Source organism: Idiotropiscis lumnitzeri, chromosome 13, assembly GCF_059441095.1.
Source record: "Idiotropiscis lumnitzeri isolate Australia: NSW breed Sydney's pygmy pipehorse chromosome 13, RoL_Ilum_1.0, whole genome shotgun sequence".
Taxonomy (NCBI): Eukaryota; Metazoa; Chordata; class Actinopteri; order Syngnathiformes; family Syngnathidae; genus Idiotropiscis; species Idiotropiscis lumnitzeri.
Genome location: NC_142403.1, coordinates 17118743 through 17139633, shown reverse-complemented (window position 1 = coordinate 17139633; position 20891 = coordinate 17118743). Strand labels below are relative to the sequence as shown.

General features: G+C 42.9%; 1 protein-coding gene across 2 annotated transcripts; it reads right to left on the bottom strand.

Moving 5' to 3' along the window:
- Nucleotides 1-581: 581 nt before the first annotated feature.
- LOC148324787 (importin-13-like) lies at nucleotides 582-20727 on the bottom strand. 2 transcript variants are annotated; one of them, XM_088313167.1, is made up of 23 exons: nucleotides 20647-20727; nucleotides 20237-20346; nucleotides 15300-15425; nucleotides 14874-15230; nucleotides 14488-14741; nucleotides 12071-12211; nucleotides 11814-11955; nucleotides 11577-11743; nucleotides 11378-11498; nucleotides 10818-10965; nucleotides 10490-10671; nucleotides 10377-10403; nucleotides 9942-10076; nucleotides 8705-8857; nucleotides 8127-8207; nucleotides 7891-8028; nucleotides 7226-7322; nucleotides 4806-4858; nucleotides 2893-2959; nucleotides 1686-1744; nucleotides 1517-1606; nucleotides 1262-1443; nucleotides 582-908 (listed from the first exon to the last, which is right to left on the bottom strand). In XM_088313167.1, the coding sequence occupies exons 2-23, from the start codon at nucleotides 20303-20305 to the stop codon at nucleotides 812-814; spliced, it is 2886 nt and encodes a 961-aa protein (XP_088169293.1). In that variant the 5' UTR covers nucleotides 20306-20346; nucleotides 20647-20727; the 3' UTR covers nucleotides 582-811. The 2 variants fall into 2 exon arrangements, 1 of the variants encoding a protein (XP_088169293.1); XR_015846317.1 differs by lacking the exons at nucleotides 582-908; nucleotides 1262-1443; nucleotides 4806-4858; nucleotides 20647-20727 and having other exon boundaries at nucleotides 1518-1606; nucleotides 20237-20596.
- Between the last annotated feature and the right edge of the window lie 164 nt (nucleotides 20728-20891).

Here is a 20891-nt window from a genome sequence, read left to right as displayed (position 1 = left end):
AGGCTTGAGCCCAGATTCAAGTCTTGACCTCTGAACTGCGAAGCAGAAGGGACACAACCTTAGCAACCATGCTGCCCTGATGGAAACATTTCACAAAAATGTGCTTTTTTTTTTTTTGCCTGTGTCCTGACTTTAGGGACACCCTGTTATCCTCCGAGAGCCTTTTTAAATGTAGAAAGAATGAATGATGATGATTCATCGGGTTCTCGCAGAGTCCCCACCCCTGGCCCCGCCTCGCTTTTCCCAGAGTTCCCTTGTCATCCTTTAGTTTCAAACACGTCCCAGGAAGGCGTGTGCAACATACTCACGCGACTTGATCTTTTGGCATGTATCACATAGTGGTCCATAACCCCCAAATACCATTTACACCACTTTCTCCCTAGTAGCAGCAGTACGACTTCCTCTCTCGATATAAATATATATATATGTGCATAATATACGTATATTCATATAAGTCATCCTGAATGAGTACGTCTAGTAGCTACGTTACGATACCATATTCATTTCACATGGATAATCACCGGGAAACCACAGGAAGATCGAGAGAAGGCCGAACGAGCCCCCCCCCCCAAACTCAATATGGACCCCCCCCATTTTGTGGGCTCTTGCAATGACAAGAACTTGGAGGAGACACGAGGCAGCATGCTGGGAAGCTGAAGGAGGACGGAAAAATAAGAGCCTCCCTAAAAGCCACAAGGGTGTTTGTCCGTTAAAAGGAGTTCCACGTCTTGTCCCGCCATCACGGGTTGCTTGCTGGCTGTGTCGCTCGTTGGGGTTTTTCTTGCCCCCCCACCCTCTCCAGCGTCAGTGCTCAGTACTCAGCGGCGTACTCCGTGCCGTGCAGGCCTCGGCAAAGCAGCGTGAACTCCTTGACGATTTCCTTCACCCGCCGCTTGTTCACTCGCTCTCTATGAGGAAAAATACCAAGACAAACGTGTAAGCAAGTGACCCTGGGGAACATGCTTTTTCCCCCTGCCTTATTACAATAAAGTGTAATTGCACATCCTCTCCAGTAGTTGGCAGTGGCGCTCTCCTTGCCTATTGTGCACAGCGAGTATTAACTCTATGAAGCAGGTTTGTTTTGCAACGAAAATATTATTTATAGTTGCGGCGGAAGAGTAGGTGGTGGGCCGAATTGGTTTCTTCTTGCTAGGGGGCGGGAGGGGGGGCGTAACAGAACATAATTGAGAAGCACTGCCCGAACCCCGCACATGATTTCCTGTGGAAAACATGCATTGTATAAATTATCCTGCAGTGCTACCTGAGAATCTGCTGGGAGAAGTGGTCCTTCTGCTGCGACGTGACTCGTGACGACGGGAAGCCCGGCGGCTGCAGCGCCATCTTTAGCCACACGGCCAGCAGCGAGAAGCAGTGTTTGTTCAAGCTGAACAGCACCTCCGCAAACTGGTCCATCAGGTTCCGAGAGGCGCCGCCGCCGATACCCTGGAAGAGGGGGAAAAAAACTTAAAATATAGAAAGCCTCTTAGCATTTGAGGTCATTTGAAATGTTTCCCACCTCCAGAAGGGCCTGGATGAGCAGCTTGCCGTCCTCCTGCAGCAGCCTGGCCACCGCGGGGACGTCTAAACAGCGGGGCAACAGCTCAGTCTGAAAAGGAAATAAGAACATCAGAAACGCAAATTCATCTCCATAATTTCACAAAAGCGCTCGCAACGTGCGCACTCACAAAGAAGAGACATGTCGACTTGACGGTCGGAGCCTCGGGAAATTTAAGCGATAGAAGCCCTGCAAGTGGGAAAGAAAGAGTGGTGTCCACATTTGATAGGCAACAACATTTTTAAAGAAGGTTTTTGTGCCAATAAAAAGTCACGTTTCCACAAAGCCATGTAGTTTGGTATTTTTGGGAGAATTGTTGGATGGCTGTGAATTAAAAAAAAATATGTTGAGATTAAAGTAGTGCTATTAAAAGAATTAAAACGTGAAATTTCACAGGAAAAAATTATACATTTCTTTGGTAAAATTATTTGAAGAAAAAAGTCATATGATGAAATATGACAAAACAGTTTCAGATAAAAATGGACTTTTCCTGACAAAACTCATGATTAAAATCATGCCTTTATTAGAATCACGTTTCATAATTACCTTAAGAGTCAAATATTTTTTTAGCCAAAAAGTTGCAGGTTTTCAAGATTTCTGTCATAATTTTATAAAGTGCTATATATTCAAGAAAAAAAAAATTCCAGATTTGGTCATTATATGAGAAACTTGCTGTATGACACAGATAAAAAGTGGCAGGTTTTTTTAGCTGGAAAAGTTGTACAGCAAGACAAAAAGATACTTTGCATACAAAAAATAAATAAATAAAAAAAAAAATATCGAGATTAAAGCTGTAATCTTGCGAGAATAAATTGTTTCTTTGACAATTCTTACATTTTTTTTGCTATTCTGGCAACTTGGAGAAAAAAAAGGCAGAAAAAAAAATCTTAATGCGTATATAGTTGTGTATATTTGAATAATAAAAAAAAGTATAAATAAAATGCACATTTTAGATGCAAAGTTGCACATTTTCAATATTTTCGGGATAATATTACAAGACTAAAAGTACAATCTCGAGATCACATATTTTAAATGACGATCTTGTCTCAATTTACTCAAGTTATTCTGTTCTTTGAATAGCATCAGGTAAATTATGCACCTTCTGCCATCAAGTGGAAACGCATTTCATTGTTCTGCCTGTCACTAGACATCATTTACAGAGATATATGTAAAAAAAAAAAATTTTAAAAATTTTGTCATGGAGTAAATAATTTTCCAACCAATCAAGTGTAATTGGACCATTTCATCGGGCAATTCCAACCAATCCGTGAACGTCTTAAAACCAACGCTCGACCTGCACAGCTTGGTGGAAACGCGGCGTTGAAGCACAAACTTACCACAGTGGTACACGGCTTTCACGTCGAGACTCTCAGACAAGTACAAATCGGGCTTCCGTTTGAGGGCCTACGAGGCAAACAAAAGCGTTGTGTGGGTTTGTTGAGACCGTGCCGTGAAAAATGAGTTCTTCTCCTACCTGCCTGGTAGTCAGATCTGACAGCAACGTGGGACTGAGAACGGATCTGCCTACCAGGCTGCGGTGCCTACTTGACTATCCAAAAACTCAGAGAGAGAGGCTCTGACGCACAACTCGGGAGGTGTAACAAAGAAATTGCAACCAAATAAATTGAAACAATAACTGGAAACTGAAGTCAAAACTAAAGGCAATGGTGGTTTGGGGCTGATACTTGAAAATGCTACTTCTGTTTTGAATGTGTGTGTTTTTGGTTGAATATGCAACAAAAGTGTGCGGGTAATCAACATGTGCAGATAAAGAGAAATACAACAAATCTCATAAACAACTCATTCAGGATGGAGGAGAGGAGGAGAGAGGGAGAGGAGAGGAGGAGAAAGATGGAGGTCAGATCTATCCAAAGATAGAAAACAAAAGGGAGAGGAATGAAGACAACGACAACAACCAAAATAATTATTGGAATAAAACAGACAATCCATCAGCCAATTTGTCTGAAGTGGTTAATATTAAAAGTTAAATATTAATTCTTTGGGGGATCTGATTGGCTATGGGCTGGAATGACTTGAGAGGAGGAGGGCGCTCGAAGTGCAAATGCTTGTTGTCTATAAAATGCTCTTGGGGTTTAAAAAAACAAAACAAAACAAAAAAAACATCCTCACTGCCAGCTGTTTTCAAAGCAGAGTTCCCGCTAGTGATAGACCGATATGCTTTTTTTTAGGGCCGATACCGATTATTACTAGTCATGGAGGCCGATAACCGATATTTGAGACCGATATTCATTTGTCGAGAGAAGGGATAAAATAGTTTCAAAATTTTGAAAAATAAAAACTCCAAAACTTGATTTAGTTTAAATGCCTGTAATCCCATATTTATTAAACAACTTTAGTGATTTACAACATATTACAGCTTTTTTAGAGGCTAGAAAATAGACAACTTAGTTTTAAAAGTCCGTTGCCTTCCTGTAGTGCGTGTGACTCAAGGTGAAAAAGCAAACAGGCAGCTTACTGCTGATTGGCTGCCACAAGGAACCAACTAGATAGTCCTGTGGGCAATCAGCTTCTGCAGGCAGGGCCACGAGCACATCGGAGAGCGAGAGAGAGATGTGTCCTGCAGCGAGCTAAAATAAAACCAGCGTTTAATTTATCGGCCATGAAAGTTATTAAAAAGGTAGATGTCGATTATCGGCAAAATGTCAAATACCGGCCCCGATAATCGGCCCGGCCAATGATCGGTTTATTTTATTCAACACAACACTGCTCTCATGGAGGACTACACAAATCTGAGAAATTGCGAGGATGAAACTACAAAGATTGGGATAATTTTAGAGTACAAAGTCTACAAACGATTAATCCTTTATCAAAGTAATTATGGAGTTATTTGATCAATCAATTACTTCTCGATTAATCGTTGCACCTCTGTTTATACCATGGATATAGATAATCTGTTTTGACTGTGAAGTAGCTAAACTTCTCCGACTTCCAACATGTTGCCATTTTTCTCGGTCAAAATCGAGCAAGTCAAGGTTCCACTATATCCCCGCCCCCCGAATTCCCGTTCCTGGGCCGTGACTCATGTGTTTATGTGGCAAGGTGACTGTTAACAATTCTGAGCGTTTGAGAAGAAAAGTCATTCCAAAGCCTCGCCATACGCGACGGGACATTTGAACGTCTGTTAACCAAGACGAGAGGAGGAGAGGAAGAGGACAGAGAGAAAAAGAGGAATTAGAAAAAGAGGAAGAGAGAAACCCAAAGTGAGTGAAATAAGTAACCAAAAACACACCTGAGCTTGGAGTTGCATAAATGAATCAACAATATCAGGATGATCCCTGGGTCCTAAAATATAATAAAGATGAAACTTAAGAAATTAAAAGAGAATAAGAATAATATACAAACAGCAACGGAACAGATTCAACAGTCATGTGGAACTCAAAAGAGAACTAAAAAATAGTTCATTGAAATAATTCACATGTGAGTAAGGAACAAAGAGGGGAGGTGGGGGGGCGTTTTGAAGGGGGGGGGGCATGTGAAGCATTGGCGGATTCTTGGGAGGGAGAAAGAAAGAAAAGAATAGGCAGGAGACGGAGACATGGGACTGTATTTCGACAACAAAGAAAGAAGTAACAAAGAGAGGAACAGAAGAAACCTAAGAAAGAAAAGTGGCTTTGGAGTGGGAACCCAGGAGGCACCGCTGTTACTGTGACGCTTTGGAGGAAAGGGGACCGATCCGCCTGTTTTGCTTACCTCCTCACCCTGAAACACCGGCCACATCATGACCAAATTTGGAGGTAGTACGTTGAAGAACCGTATAAATGGCGACGACATGGATTTGGGTGCTTCTCAATTATTTTATGCTCCACCCCCCTTTCGCAAGAAGAAAACAATTCATTGATAGCCCCTTGGGCACTATCAGTAAGATCAAACATTTTTCTGCTTCTTTTAATCTCCTTGTTCTGTATAAATTGAAATCATGCGAAATACACCGTTTGGGGGAGTCTCTTAAGCCAATATCACGCTACCTAAAAAAAAAAAAATCGTCTATTCTTCCGCCTTGTCGTATAAAGGGCAATCAACAATATTCCAACTTGGGAGGTTCTCAAGCCAGTTGCACACCAACGGTAAAATCAGGCAAATTTCACCGCATTCTGGGAAAAAAAAAAAGGAGTCAGACACATTCAAGACGATCCAAGGATCGCGGAATGAACGAGGCTTGTGTTTCAGGTGAAGGCGTCGGCGTGAAGGGTCCGTTGGAAGGCCGCTGACCAGATCCACCCCCCTTTGCCCCAAAGATGAACCCTCAGTGTGAAATCATCGGTTGAGTGAGCTTCAGATCGCACCACCTCCCTTATACTGCTGGACACTGACCACTTGATAATTCTTTTCAAATGATAGTACCAATTACAAATATATAAAAACAAAACAACGGTGGGCATTTGAAGAGACAGTTTCAGCGAACAAGCCGTGCAATGGCTTGATATTGATGTCGCAATAACCACCGTCCAGCTTTAGCTCTTCCCACACTCCAAACACGTTTCAGGCTCAACAAATCAAGACCACCCTGCAACCCTGCATTCATATATATTCTGCCTTACTGAAGAAAGACACCTGCTCGGAAAGGAAAGAGTCAGGGAGTGAGGCAGCCATTATGAGAAGCAATCAAAAGCAGGGAGGGAGGAGACAGTGGTGGGTGGGCAGTAGGGGCGGAGGTAACATAAAGGGAAACGGTAGAGGCAGACGTCAATGTCTCTTTTTTTTTTTTTCCTCCATTTTTCGTGTTCAATGTCTGTCCTGAGTGCCATTTCCCAAAAAATGTATTTTCAGGCTAATACAGTCACTGGACACAACATTAGGTACACCTTCACACTCTAATGAAACCATTTGTATAAAAAAAATCTGCATTTATAAAGCTAAAAAAATGCTCAGCTGTAAGTAAAATTTGATTTGAGTGTGTGGGACGGCAAAGATTATCAGAGTCCTTTAATATTTGTTGCATTTATTTAGCTGTTAATTTGAATGTAATCACTTTGTCCTACATTAATTAATGTTCTATTGTGATTATTATTATTATGCTTACAGTCTAAACAAAAAAAGGTAAAAAAAATAAAAATATTTCTACAAAAAGAAAAAAATATAGAACCTAAAAATATGTTTTTAAAAACTACTTTTTTCCCCTCTAACAAGTAGAACTTATTATTCTAACAGCAGAATCTATTTTTCCAATGAAAAAATAGATACAATATTATTCGTATGCACAGAGCCACATTTGGAACCAATTCATGAATTTATTTCACAAGAATCAAGTTGAACGTTTAATTTGGATGGTTTAGTGAACGCCTTTCTGAGTATCATTAACTTCATGAAGGCAGAATTTTGCATTGGCTCATTAAGCTGTGCAAGTGTAGCAAGTGTCGTGTCTGGCGAATGTTTGAAATCTTTCAACAAGTTGACACAGAATATTCAAGTAACCATTTGAAAAGTGATGTTTTACTATGTCTCAATCGGCTTGGCTTGAAAAATGTAGCAACATCAGTTTTGCCGCGGTAAGAAATAATGTCCCTGGAGTGGCAAGGACATGAGATATGCAAAATGCAGTTTCACTCAGAAGTTCTGTGTGCTAATTTTTGGACGGTGTGGAATGAAAGGCAACAAACGCATTCAAAGAATTATCGTCGGGGAGCATTTCTCAGTATCCCCAAGCCCTACCTTGCTGGAAGATGGACAGCGTTACAGAGGTAACGAGCTCAAACAGAGCCTTGATGGGCGGGAAATGCGCCGTCTGACTGGCGAAGATGTGGACCATCTGAAAACGCACGCAAAAAAAAAACAAACAAGGGGAACACAATCAGACCACCGATGAATCTGTGTTAAGCTCCTTTAAGAGCTGTCGTCGCAGTCATTTGGTTATTTTTAGAAAAGACCACACGTGCTAGACTCCTTGGCAAGGTTGCCCTGGCAACCGGTGTTCTGTCTTGACGTCAAAGAACGACATCAGAAAACAAGTCAAAAGGGATGGATAAAAATAACAGACATTTAGATGACACCTCCCAAAGTATTTGTAAAATAAATCATTAATATTGCATTTTAGGCGGCACGTCGCAGATGTCGTGGAATCGATTCCGTCTCCGCTCTTCCTGTGTGGAGTTTGCATGTTCTCCCCATGCCTGTGTGGGTTTTCTCCGGGTACTCCGGTTTCCTCCCACATTCCAAGGTTTAGGATTTCAGATTAAGGCTTCTAGCACGGGTTACTTTTTTGAGTTAGGATTGAAAAGTACAAGATTTTTGCCGTCTGTATTGTACTTAACTTATCTTACAGGAAAACTGGAACACATGTACCATCAGGACCCTATTAAATGTTTATTTGTGCCTACCTGTCGTGTTAGGTCAAGAGCCGAGGCTTGTGGGATGGTGCTGTACATCTGTCCCAGCATTTGGCTCAACTGCGAGACCATGGGGGCAAAGTTGTGCAGCAACGTCTTTACCGACTTCTCGAAGATGGCGCACACCGCCTGAGGAGCGCACAAGAAATCCATTCCACGCAAACGTGAGCCGACAGAGAGGCGTAATGCCGGCAAATTCCAGCGGAGGAAGAAAGGAGGCGACGTACCTCGACCACCTGCGAGTCGTTCAGCCACTTGCCGAGTACGTTCTGGATGAGGGCAAACACTTGCTGCAGGACCACCACCACCTGTGGGGACACCAAAGTACCACGATATCTCATAAATAAATTAATTAATTCATTCATCTAAATAAATTAATATAAATAAATAAATAAATACTTACAACTGAAAGACCTGACAGAAGAATATTACGAAAACTACTCAGAAAAGAGAAAGTGCGGTGGTTTTCTTTTTTTTTGTGGTATAAATCGATCTTCTGTTAAGCAATTTTTCCATTTCAAACAAGGTTCCAACTCTCAGGCAGCTGTGAAATAATCATTTTCTGGTATTACAATGTTCATTAGTGGTTAGAAATGTGTAACATGCATTTTTTTTTTTTATTTGATTTGATCAAAGTGGGTAATAATCAATTCATTAATATTTTTATTTTTACTCTTCTGACAACACTGGCATGTGAACACAAAACAGCGATGGATGAATGCATCGTTTTCCTCCAGGTGTGGAAGTACGTCACACCACATTACTCATAATGATGGCAAGGAATGGTGGGAGGGTGAGCACTGACCGGGTTGGGTCCGGGTGGGGGCGGTGCCGCTTTGACAGGCGCAACCGAACCGTCCGTCGATTCGTCATCCTGCTTGCTGATGTCAAGCGTGGTGAACAAATTGGACAGCAACCCCAAAATGTGGATGATTGCCAATTTATTGGACGGATTAGGCTGAAAGGAGAAACAGAAAATGATTATTCCTATTTGTGAGTGATCCTTTGAGGATTTGGATTTTAAATTGACATCATTTCCCATAGTTGGGTTTGCAGGCATTCTTCCGCAAGAGGGAATTGTGATTCCATTTCTGTCAGAATGCGATACATAGAAAAAAAGGCTCGAGTCCGATAGACGCGGTTGAGTTAATAACCCGTCATTGGTTCGTGACTAAGGAGTCCCTGCTTAATTTGATTACTTTCGCGTGACCTGCATTAATCTTAATGAAGCCAAATTAAGTGAAGTGGCGAACATTCTGTATGTATCTTATGAGCGGCACGTGTTCATGAGTATAACCCAATAAGATCAGTTTTGCCGGCGATTTCTTTAGGGATGCATACCCAGCCACACCTTGTTCAGTTATTGACTCACATTCAGAGTTGTGGTCACTGCTATTTCTATGGTGATGTGACATTTTACAAATGACCGTGCTTTCTTTGAATATTATCCAACACTGACTCAGAGAGGTTGAAGGTCTCCCCACTAGGAGCCACTATTTGTCCAGCGATGGGCATTGGAGCTAATTTGCCAGTCTGATGTCATGCTGACAGAGCAAATGCAAGACAGTAAACAATGGCCGGGAGGCAGGCGGGCAGGGAGGATCGATGAGGTAGCGTGTTGCTCTGTGTGTAGGCTGAGAACAAAGACAAAAGGAAAAGGAAAAGATTCATCTTGGCTGACGTCTGGTGGGCACCCTGCAGCCATGTTCCGTGTTTGCTAATCAGTAGATGGAAAAAGCCTCCGCTGTGCCGCACAGGTCTGAAAATACAGACTTCAAAGCGGATATTAAAAAATGTTCAGGGCGGCTCACTGCTCAGAGTTGTCAACTTTTGTTTCTACCTTATTCAATTTTTTTACTGATCATCAGTAAAACATGGGATGGAGTGGCCCAAATCAAGTATTTGACAAAAAAAAAATGCAGAAAACTTTGACTTCAATTCAAGTAATGTTTTGCTCGAGTGATGCCTCAATTTTAAGGAGCAAGTAAATGTACGACTGCATGACCATGTGCGTGTGTGTGTGTGCGTTTTGGTTTATGCACCGTCTCTTCCGCCAGCTTCTCCAGTTGCTGGATGTAAGGCGTGATTAGCGAGTGAAGATTTCTCAGGATGTCCTCCACGGGTAGCGCAGACAGCAGGAAGCCCAACGCCTGCATCAGCCACATGCACTGGCTCGTCTAGAAAACAAAAGAAGGCCATCACGAGTGAAAAAAAAAATTATTACAATTAAATGCTGCTTTTAATGCCATAGTATAGGCATATAGCCACGCCAGCAAATCCGATTCGTTAAAAACAAAAACAAAACAAAAAAAACAGCTTTTAAGCATATTTTGGTAAGTGTGCAATTCCAATTTAATACCACTTTCCCTTTTTTTTCCCCAGTATCACACTGTCACAATTCATGGTCTATTTTCTATAAACCATGAGTTGAATTGAACTGAATGATTGAAATAAAAGGAGCTAAACCATAAACTGACCTTGTGGATCTGCTTTATTAGAACCTCCTGAAAAAAAAAAAAAAAAAAAGGAAAAGAATAGTTACTACACGCACAATGAACCGTAATGTCATGACAAATAAAAAAAAACATACCTGAGATACGGCGACTATGTTGGTGGCATAAGGCGGCAAGTCACTTTTGCACTCGCGGCAGATCTTCTTTAGTGTCGAGACGGACGAGATGGAAAGGTCCGGGTTGCCCAGAGCCTGAAGAACCAGCGGCAGGACGCTGCTCAGCATCACCGGGTGGTCTGCCAACCACTCAGCCAGAGCACCTGGTACATACAATTAGAGGAGGGCTGCGTCTCACAGGTCTGAGTTGGTACTATGCCAGACATCTGGTTTGGGGAGACTAACAGTTGTGGGTGGCGATATTCTGTGTGGCAGTGTGTGTGTGGTGTACAGCACACCAAAGTCTCACCTATCGTGAACATCACTGTGTCGGCCAGCTGCACGTTGTTGATGCTGATTCTGGGGATGAGGCCTATGAGGCCCGGAATGACGTCGGAGTAATTGACGTCTATCGTCTCCGCTATGGACTGGAAACCATACAGCAAAGCCTCTGTGTGCTGGAAGGGGAATATTCATTGTGTTAGTTTAACACTGACAGTGTTAGAAAAGCTACACATTTTCTTTTTACTTTAAATAATATGTACTTTATAAAAGCTTGTAGACAAATAGTTGGGTCTCTGGAATGCCTACAAACCCATCAATTAAACAACCGAGCATGCAAGGTAAGCAGAGCTGCACTGCTCTTTTTAGGGGGAGACACAAATTAGCTTTAGATCCTGACAAGCGGTACATAATTGATAGCTGGTTGAAATTCTCGACGCAGTGGGGGACAGCTTTAGTATGTGCTCACTACATTCGAAGGATGAAGTGCCGCCTCCACGAATGAAAAGACCACACCACAACATGAAAATTGTGTCAAAAAAAAAAAGTTTTGAGATTGTCGTGTGAGCCACACAGCGTCCCACCCACCTGCCATGACGTTGGCTGCTCTGTGTTCGTCAAGAGCCGTCCTAGTTTGTCATAGAGATTACTCAGCAGCTCAGCACCAAGCATCTCGTAAACATACATGAGCGTGTCGGAGATGTCCACTCTGAAGAAGAGACATGACATTTAGTCTTTTTCAATTAAAAAAAACAACAACAACAAAAACTCCCAAGTCCCCACATACCTGTATATACGGAACTGCTCTTTCTCATCCGAGGACCAGGATGCATACTCTTGGTCCAAGGGGAACTGGGCTTTGTGGAGCAGAACATCCACGAGCTGGAAATACACAGGCCTGTACACCTGCAGGTACACTGCCTGCTTGTTGGACTCAAATGACATGATTTCATCCTGGGAGGCGATAAAAAGACAATCGTAAGTAGCATGACAAACACAGCAGAACGTCCTCGTGATGCCTTACTTGAAGCGTGTACCAGAAGGTGAGTGTGAGCGAGCTGGTGGTCTCGTTGACCGGGTAGTGGCCGGGGATGCCGGTGCAAAACATGATCATGTTGACTAAAGCCAGGAAGCTCTGCCAGTGATCCAGCTGCTCCAGCAGAATCCTAAAAAGAGAGAAAGTGGAAGAATGTGGGACCTGTTAACCTGTTTTTCATCATTTCGGAGTGGTTTCAAAGTCTAAGTGTATCCATATTGTTGGGAGATGAACATAAACCACACCTGGAATGGTTCTCTCCCAAGGTGACAGCAATGCGACAAATGCCGTGGCAAGTCTCCATGTCGCCGCTCTGGACGGCCTCTCTGAGCTGCTCCTGAAGAGCCAGCACTGGAGGGACCAGCTTCAGCAACGTGTTCACGTACCTGAACGACACGCACACAAACAGTAAAGTCAATAACTCTCGAGGATGCCTGCTTCCAGTCAAAGTTCACATCGGTGAATTCTCTAGTAGAAATTCGTCCAAGTACAAGGCAAGCACCGGAATTGGCCCTAAATGGCCAACGTCGTGTTCAATTTCGAGCATGGGTCCTTGAGATTTAGCTGTGCATTCTGCTCTGATAAAAATGTGCAGCCAATTTCGGGATCTTCAATTTTTTATTATTTATTTTTCTTAGTTTTTTTTGTTGATCAGTAAAAGTGTAAATTAGCCCGGAAGCAATTTTTTCCCCTCGCTGATTCAACACCCGCAACAATTAACACCCACACAAGATTGAAATCGAAACTATTGCTCAGAGGAAAAACAGCTATCAGTAAAAAAAAAAACCAAAAAAAACAAATAAAATAGAGTGTGAGAGAGAGAGAGAGAGAGAGAGAGATGGACATCCCTTTTACTTTCTTGTGTGTCTTGCCTACAGACTGACTGCACTTAAATCTAAATGAGCGACTCTGCAAGCAGCACTTAACGGCACATTCATTTTTAACCAGCGCCGGTTGTGAAATTGTGAGTCTTATGTCTTACAGAGAAACACATGATGTGTTTTTGGGGGGATTTTGTTGTATTTTTTCCAATTATCTTAAGCATTCACTATTACAAGGGCGGGCAAACTTTTTGATTGGCGGGCCACAATAGGCTCTAAAATTTGACAGAGGGGCCGGACCAGGAGCAGATGGATGGGGTGTTTTGGTAACCTCACCTCATCTGAGAAAATAAAGACATTTAATTTTAAATGAAAGTGAAAAAAACATTCCAACAATATACATGTCTTTGAAAAACCACAGTATTTAGAAAATAAAACATCAACAAGGTTTATTATTATTTAATTTTTTTCAAGTTCGGCGGGCCGGATTGAAACGTTTAACGGGCCGCATGTGGCCCCCGGGCCGTAGTTTGCCCACACCTGCATTATATTGAATGTACAGCTCATAAGAAGCTCACAAAGTCAGCTATTGATAAATATATATATATATATATATATGTATTGTAAATGAATCCCACAGCAATGAAACAGAAGGGCGCGCTCATGCACTCACAAGTTTTCAGAAATTAATAAAAGAAGGCTTAGTTGTTTAATTTCATGTTTGATGAGTGGGCAGGAACACCAAAGAACCAATTATTTGCATTTAACTATCAACAAGTCCTTTTTAAAAATGATTGCCTCTTTAAGAAAAATAAGAGGCTTTACGTGGAGGGTCTGTTGTGGTCTCCTCGCTCTCCTTCAGTCGTACACTTCCCGACTACTCCCTGTTGCGATCCCCTCTGCGATTACCTCAGAGAAGAGGGAAAAAGGTTGCCTGGCAACAGGATGCGGCTGGACCAATCGCGTGCCCTCCAATGAGTTGATTGTGATGAGTTTAAACAGAGGGAGAGAACCCGAGGGAGGGAGTGGGGGGTAGAGGAAATAGACTGGAGGATAAAAAAAAAAAAAAAGAAAGAAAAAAAAAAAAAAATCAATCTATAGATTTCTGGAGGATGTATAAATAGTTTGAGGCACGCTTTCCACTAGAGCTAATACATTACTCATCACATTAAAAGTGACGGGTCAGCGTCTACATCCTGCCCAGTCAGTGAAACAGAGAAAAGCTCCACCATTCTTCGCCCCGCCACCTCCATCCTCACGCTCACTTCCCTTCTATGGGAGAGAAGGGGAAACGACAGCTCGCCATATCTGAATCGACCCGTCGCGATGACATCTCGCCCCGGCTCTGTAACCATAGCGACGCCAGCCAACCAAGACATGCCGCGCTCTTCCTCCACTACCTCGCCTCTCCTCCCTCATTTAGCTGTCAACATGCCCCTGCGTCAAATCCCTCCCTCCTTTATGCCCGGCCAGTGCCCACCCACCCTGTCTGCTTTTAACGGAGTTAGAACGCTCACAATTCTCCGGGTCAAAATTTTCCATAAAAATTTTTGAGTTTGAACAACATATTAAGAAAATCATGCCTTAAAGTGGATACATCACTGGAAGTAGAGCCTGACCGATTATATCAACTGATAATAGGCCTTTTTGAATTTCTAATAATCGAACAGGAGAAAATAAGGTCAACACAACTACAGAAAAAGAATGTAAAAATATCTTTTTAAACATAATGGGCTGGGCGAGGCATTATGTGCGAGCTTCATATTAGTCTATCAATAATATATATATATTTTTTTTTTTTAGGTATTTAAAACACAAAGGAAAAATATTATTCAAAATACCTTTGGGAGTCTGGCTGTGAGATGGCATTGACCAGCGCCTCCACGGCGGTGTCAAAGAGCTCGGGGTCAGGCAGGGCAACAAAGCAGTCGTGCACCAGGCCTTCGCTCTCGCTGAGCGGCACATCCAGCAGCACCCAAGAAGACAGGCAGCGTAGCACTCGGGCCTTCACTGCCCCGGGGCTGTCTGTCCGTCGCAACAGCTGCTGCAGCAGCGGGCACACGGAGCCCCACTCCCGGCCCAGGGCACCCCGGACCTAAAGGGGACGATATTAATTAGGAATGCTTCTTGGCCGTGTTGGGTCCAGCACCGCCCCCCCCCGTATTAACCCGAATGTGGATAAGCGCCATAAAAAATGGATGACAGCAAGTAAACCACACAGACGTACCTGTCCCTTTCTGTACTGCGGCAAGCGGCTGGTCTGAAACTCCTCTGGAAGGACGGTGAGCAGCTCCAGTAGTGCCAGGCAGCGCGCTCGCCCGTCAATGCCTCCACCCTCCTCCTGGAACACCCGCACCATCTCGGCCACGGCGCCGGGCCAAGCCTCGGGCATGGTGTTGAGTGCCAGCGACGCCAGCGCCACACACAGCCGCGTCAGCACCATCTTGGCGCCCGAGGAGAAGCAAGCTATTTGCGAGAACAACTGGCTTTTCAGCGACTCGTACTGGTCGCTGGGGATGTCCGACCAGTAGCGGGAGATCTTGGTGTGGAGCGCGCTGGCGCCGAAGTACTGGATCTCGGGCACCTGTAGAGTGACATGAGGAATGTTGTTCAATTTTACCCATCTGGATTTGTCAGTGTGGGATTTTTGTACCTTTTCTGGGCTGAGAAGAGCCCAGCAGAACTGCCAGGCCTGAGGAGACACCTGGGCCTGCATAAGCCACTTCTGGGCCAGGTTCTTGTTTTCGATATTGGGGTCATAATACAGCTGGTGGAGGGCCTGCCAGCAAAGACACACAGAGGAGAACACAACTCAATCAAATCAACATTCCAATTAATTCATTGACTGCCATTGACGGGTAAAGACGTCGATTCTTTTTTTTTTTTTGTGATGATTTAAGTAAATACAATTGAAACCAGAAGTTTACACACCCTACATAGAAACGTGTTGTTTTTTTTTTCACAGTCTGACATGTAATCAAACTTTTCCTGTTTTAGGTCAACTATGATGATCAAAATGATTCCTATTTGCTAAATGCCAGAATAATGACAGAACTCCGACATAAAATGGCTCCAGAATATTGCGTGCATCAACGCGTATGTTCTAGACCACTTTACTGCATGGAAGGTTCTTTTTATTTTGCCTTAAACTCTTGTTCCACTTGGCATCAAAGTATAATACGCAAGTAACATTGTTCAATATCATTCCCAAAGAAGCCTCGGGGCATTTTTTTTTTACGCTATTAGCAAAAGCATTGACCTAAAAAAAAAAAACGGCGCTCTGATGTACAGTTGTTGAGTAGTACCGAGCAGCATGGGGGTTAGAGAAGACAGTTGAGATGAATGATGGCTTATGAACGCACACGGGCACAAATTTGCAATAAAAGCCTCGTTTTACAACAGGGAACCGTCCATCAGGCACAACATTAAAACCACTAACAGGTTTGACTGTGCAATAATCGTGCCCGCGGGAGCTTTAAAATAGAAATTCATACAGAACCTGCTTGAATGGCGTTGAAGCGGTAACTAGTATTCTGTGGGATGGCATACTTGTAAAAGGCGTACTAGTTGGAAACTGAGCAATAATATCGGCGGGAAAAAGATTGTTACGCAAAAACTGCCATGTGCGGAGAGAGACAATTTTCAACTCGACTCATCACTTCCTTTCTGCATCTAATGAAATATTCATTTTCTGTCTGGCTAGAAGACGTTTGATAATTTCCTATTTTGGTCATGACGCCATGCTTTCTTTTTTTTTTGGTGTATAAAAGGAGAATAAGGGAGATAAATGAAGTATAAAGCAGCTCTGGCAATCTTCCATCAGTGTAACAAACACTCGTGCATTAGGATGCAAAGCTCCACTTCCCCATTCGGCTAATTGCGCTATTAGAGTAAAACGCAGCAAAGTCGTGCTGCTGCATCATTAGTGCAGCTCGCAGGCCTCACTTTATTTCCCAAACCTTACAACATCACATTCCGAGATTTTAAGGAGACTTAGTTTGCATAAAACAGTTCCCTGGTGTCGTATAAAAAAGAATGAAGAATTTTATTTTTTTTGTGGATTTTTGGTATATTCACGCATGCCTCATAAACTCCTCGGACAAAGGCGAAGGCGGAATTCGTTACCATGACGACCAGGGGGCAGAACCCTGACTGTGGCGACCACTAAATGCGAGAGAAAATAGTCCATGTTGTAATACAATAGCAGGAGCGTCACATCTGGGCGGATGTGCGTCTTTCTGCATGATCGTGTTTCTATCAGTCGGTTGCTTGAAAGTGGGACTGGATCTTCACCCAGCCTGAGCAAAGAACATTTGAAGAAGAGTCATTTAACATCTAATTGTTTAATTTCAACTCTAATTTTCATCCTCCTCAGGGCGCAGACATTTTGACATTCAACCTCTCCTCTGCTGTCAACGGGAATTGACGTCAAAGTCTCCTCAGGGTCACACTGCAAACGTCACGGCTCACCTGTTTCCTGGGTTCGGTCACGTGACGTAAATTCTCCGAGTTCCCCCTTAATTTGACCACTCTCTCGCTACAGATTGTGGCAACGCGTCTGTGCCACCTGGCTGCACGTGAGTAAAGTGGGCTGTGGAAAGCCTGACCGTCAGAGGCGGAGGAGTGACGCAAGTGAGAAAATGTCCCGTCGGTCACAGCCTTGCCATCTGCTCCCATATTATTTCGGCCAAAGCTTCACTAAATTGGGCCAAATGACTCAAGCTAACGGAAAAAGGTAGCCACTAAGGATCAATGACGAGCAATGAGAAATAGCAAAAAAAAACAAAAAAAAAACCAATGTCTGTTTTTACTAGCAGTGTAATACGGGCCCACATTTTCTTACGATGGCATTGCTGACCCTTAAACAAGCATGACGTCAATTAGTGTGAAATAATCAATTCTGTTGTGAAATATGGTAGGCACAGAAGTAATCATTTGATATTTTAACCATACTGATTTCTCATTATTTTAATGGACTTTAAAGACGATAACGACTGATTCATTTATTATTGGTTCAAAGTGCACTTGTTGATCTACAGCAAAAAAATAAATAAATAAATAAAAATTAAAAAAAAAAAAAAAAAAGGAATTGGCTTCACATACACAAAAAAATAAATAAATAAACGAGCCAAGAGACTGCTGCGTGTGGAATCAGAATGCTAACGCTAACAATGAAGCAGCGTGCTTTAAGAGGTCGTAGCAGAGCGTGTGGCTAGCGAGTGTGGACAATGCGGAACTTTGTCTATCGGACCGAAGAAAGAACAAAAGTGCGGCCGCCGAGCCAGGAGCCATCATCTCCAGCGCCACGTCCACAAAAATCAACACACACAAATAGACACCCAGTGTGAATATCCATCAATCAATCAGTGACGGGCTGAGCTTTTTGATCACATCAGAATTACAGAATCCATCTTCACAATACAAAAACACAGTACAACAGCAACATGAATGAGGCTCACTTTTCCCAGAGAAAAGTAGAACTTTGAAAGCATCACGTGGCATCTTGATGCCAAAGAATGAGCATATGTTGAAGGGGAATGAGGAATTTCATTTAGACCAAAGTAGTGCTTTGCCAGCACCATATGCTATCTATCAGCAATTAGAAACCATTTTGGGGGGACGTCACCTACTTGTGGATTCTTGCAGCAGTAGTCCAAACGCTAAATAAAAGCTTGCTTAATTCAAACGCTATATTGCGCAAGAACAATTTACAGTTGCCATAATATCTCATCTTCTCGGGACGGGGCTCTGCATCAAGGACAATTTTGTGGAATCTCGGCATGAAACAGCCATGTAGCTCATATGGTTCATACCAGCCACGTCAGTTACTTTCACTTGAACATGAATAGGTTATTAATGAACCTCACAGGCATCAATTATGTATACAACGGTTATTTGGTTCTTGTTGGAATTGGAAAAATGACAAGAAAGGTCCTAAAAGATGTTAGAATGAAGGAGTACAACAGCAGCATCGTCATTGTGCCTTTAATGACATCGCCATCCTCCATTTATGCCCCTCCCCCTCTGGTCCACTTTGCCCCCCCACTCCCCTCCATTTCAGCACATTACTCTGCTCTCTTGCACGCACACACACACACACTGACAAACACACCTTCCTGTCTCCATCCTCCCCCACCCATCCCTTCAGTAGCGTCTGTAGCCACCCAGCAGGGAGATTTATGGCAGCAACACAACACTACACGCAGTTCAACAACCCAAATCAATGTTGTACAAAATGGTGGATAAACGGGCATTATTATTATAATGTTGCTTTAAAATTCAAAGATCTGCGCAACCCCACTAGACTTCATTTCATGCCTGGATTGCAGAATTGAAGCACAATGTGGTGGCCATGTAATTGTATCCAGCGCAAGCAAGTGTTTGAATGTTATACAGGCAAAATTCAGCGCTATGACTGACTGGTTACCAACACGTAGTAAAGATGTAGATGGAGCTCATTTTTTGTCACATCTGTTTGTAATGTTTAACAAGGACCACCAAAGAAAAGACAAAGACAGCGGAGTGCTGTTAGCTTCGTTGCATTTTCTTGTCCTGTTTGACAAAAAGGAGCAGCAAGCAATTATGGAGATTGCCATTTTTTGTCACAAGTGCTGCTCAACAAAATGTAGCAAAGAGTAAATATGTAGACTGCTATTTTAGCTTTCAGCTAGCCTCAATTCACTGGGTACTTTTTTGAGGCTGCATCCAATTTGTGCTGTTTGACGAGATTCACTGTGTAAAGATGGAGACTGCGACGTTAGTTTTTTGTGCTTGTCGGTAATGACAAATTCAGAAATATTTTGTAACAATGCACCAAATGTTGTCACGAGATACTTCTTTGAATTGCATATATGAGCAATGTAACAAGTGGGAACCATTTTTTTGTGGAGTTTCCCCCCCCCCAAAAAAAAGAAAAAATATATATGAGACATAACTTTCAGTGGAACTCAACCACACGACTGGGTCCAAATTCATGCGACCTTCATATCTGGCCTTTGTTTCCATGGTGATGAGCCCTGAGCAAAGGCTGCTTCAGAGGACACCTAAATTGCTTTGCTCTTCTTCGGCTGAGTTTACTTTATAAATATTAAATATTTTGTATTCAATCTTATAACATAATTTATTTATAACATAAGACAAATTAGGCCTGTTGAAATTTGCCACTGGCTTGTTGGAGCGGATTTATTTTTTGGGAATTTAAACAGAAACTTGTTAGCCAATTGAATGCATGTTTTGACCAGACTTTCCATACGCGATATACAAACAAAAACATTGTCCAAAAAAGGACATCTTCCAAATTCCCCCCAACCGCCAGCATTATGACATTTTTGGAACCTACATATTTGTGCTTCTTGACAAGAGGTAGCACTGCGTAAAGATGAGCAAGTTTCCCACCATAGCTTCCTGTTAACTATTCAATCATACAAATATTGTGTTCAGTGTGCCAAGTTCATTTTTGAGTCGCTTCTTTTTGTGCTGTTTGACAAGATGCAGAGTAAAGATGTTGACTCTGTTTAGCCTCTCGTGCAACCACTCATTTGCATATTTTGTTCTGCACAACACAACATGCCGATCAGTCAATACCCTCACCTTTTCAACATTCTCCACGGTGAAGTCCAAGGCGTCCTGTGTATTTGCTATCCTCCCCGGCGTCTCCATCACAGCAACCCCCTCTGGGGAACGGAGCTGTCAAATACCCCCTAGTTTCTTTGAAACACACACACAAAGAAAAACGCATACACATATAAATAAAAGTTAGCTGAGCTGGCATCATGGTGATTGTGGAAGCTAGCCGCTGTGCTAACGTTAGCTCGCCTGTCTTGACAGTGGCGAGCTAACCGATGCTAACGCGAACCCATAGAGAAACATTCAACACGGCGAGCAGCGAGGCTAACTTTAGCAACGCGCGCCGTCACTAGACCGCAAACAACACATTCATTTGCAGGAGCCTGCGACAGACCCAGTGAGTAATATGCTAATCATAACGTGGTTTTCCACACCTTTTATCCGGTGGGTGAGAGCGACGATCCGGGCTGGGTGGCAGCTTGATGCTGCTGATTTGCTTTCGCCTCGGAACTCTGTGCTGCGTTCAAGTGTTGTAGGAACTCTTGGTATTAACCCGAGTTGCAACACCGCGCATTGATGAAGACCGATCCGGCCGTCCCTTATTTTTAAATCATAAATGTTCTTCTTCGATGACATCATGACAATATCACTCCTATCTTTTCGTTGCCAAAAACAGCCA

Bases quoted from the DNA above. Each gene is read 5' to 3' on its own strand.
- LOC148324787 (XM_088313167.1), bottom strand. From the start codon at position 20,305: ATGGAGACGCCGGGGAGGATAGCAAATACACAGGACGCCTTGGACTTC. The intron at 10,404-10,489 runs GTATGTTTTTTT...TTTTTTTTTCAG, and splicing joins ACATAGTCGCCGTATCTCAG to GAGGTTCTAATAAAGCAGAT. The intron at 7,323-7,890 runs GTAGGCACAAAT...GTGCGTTTTCAG, and splicing joins CTCTTGACCTAACACGACAG to ATGGTCCACATCTTCGCCAG.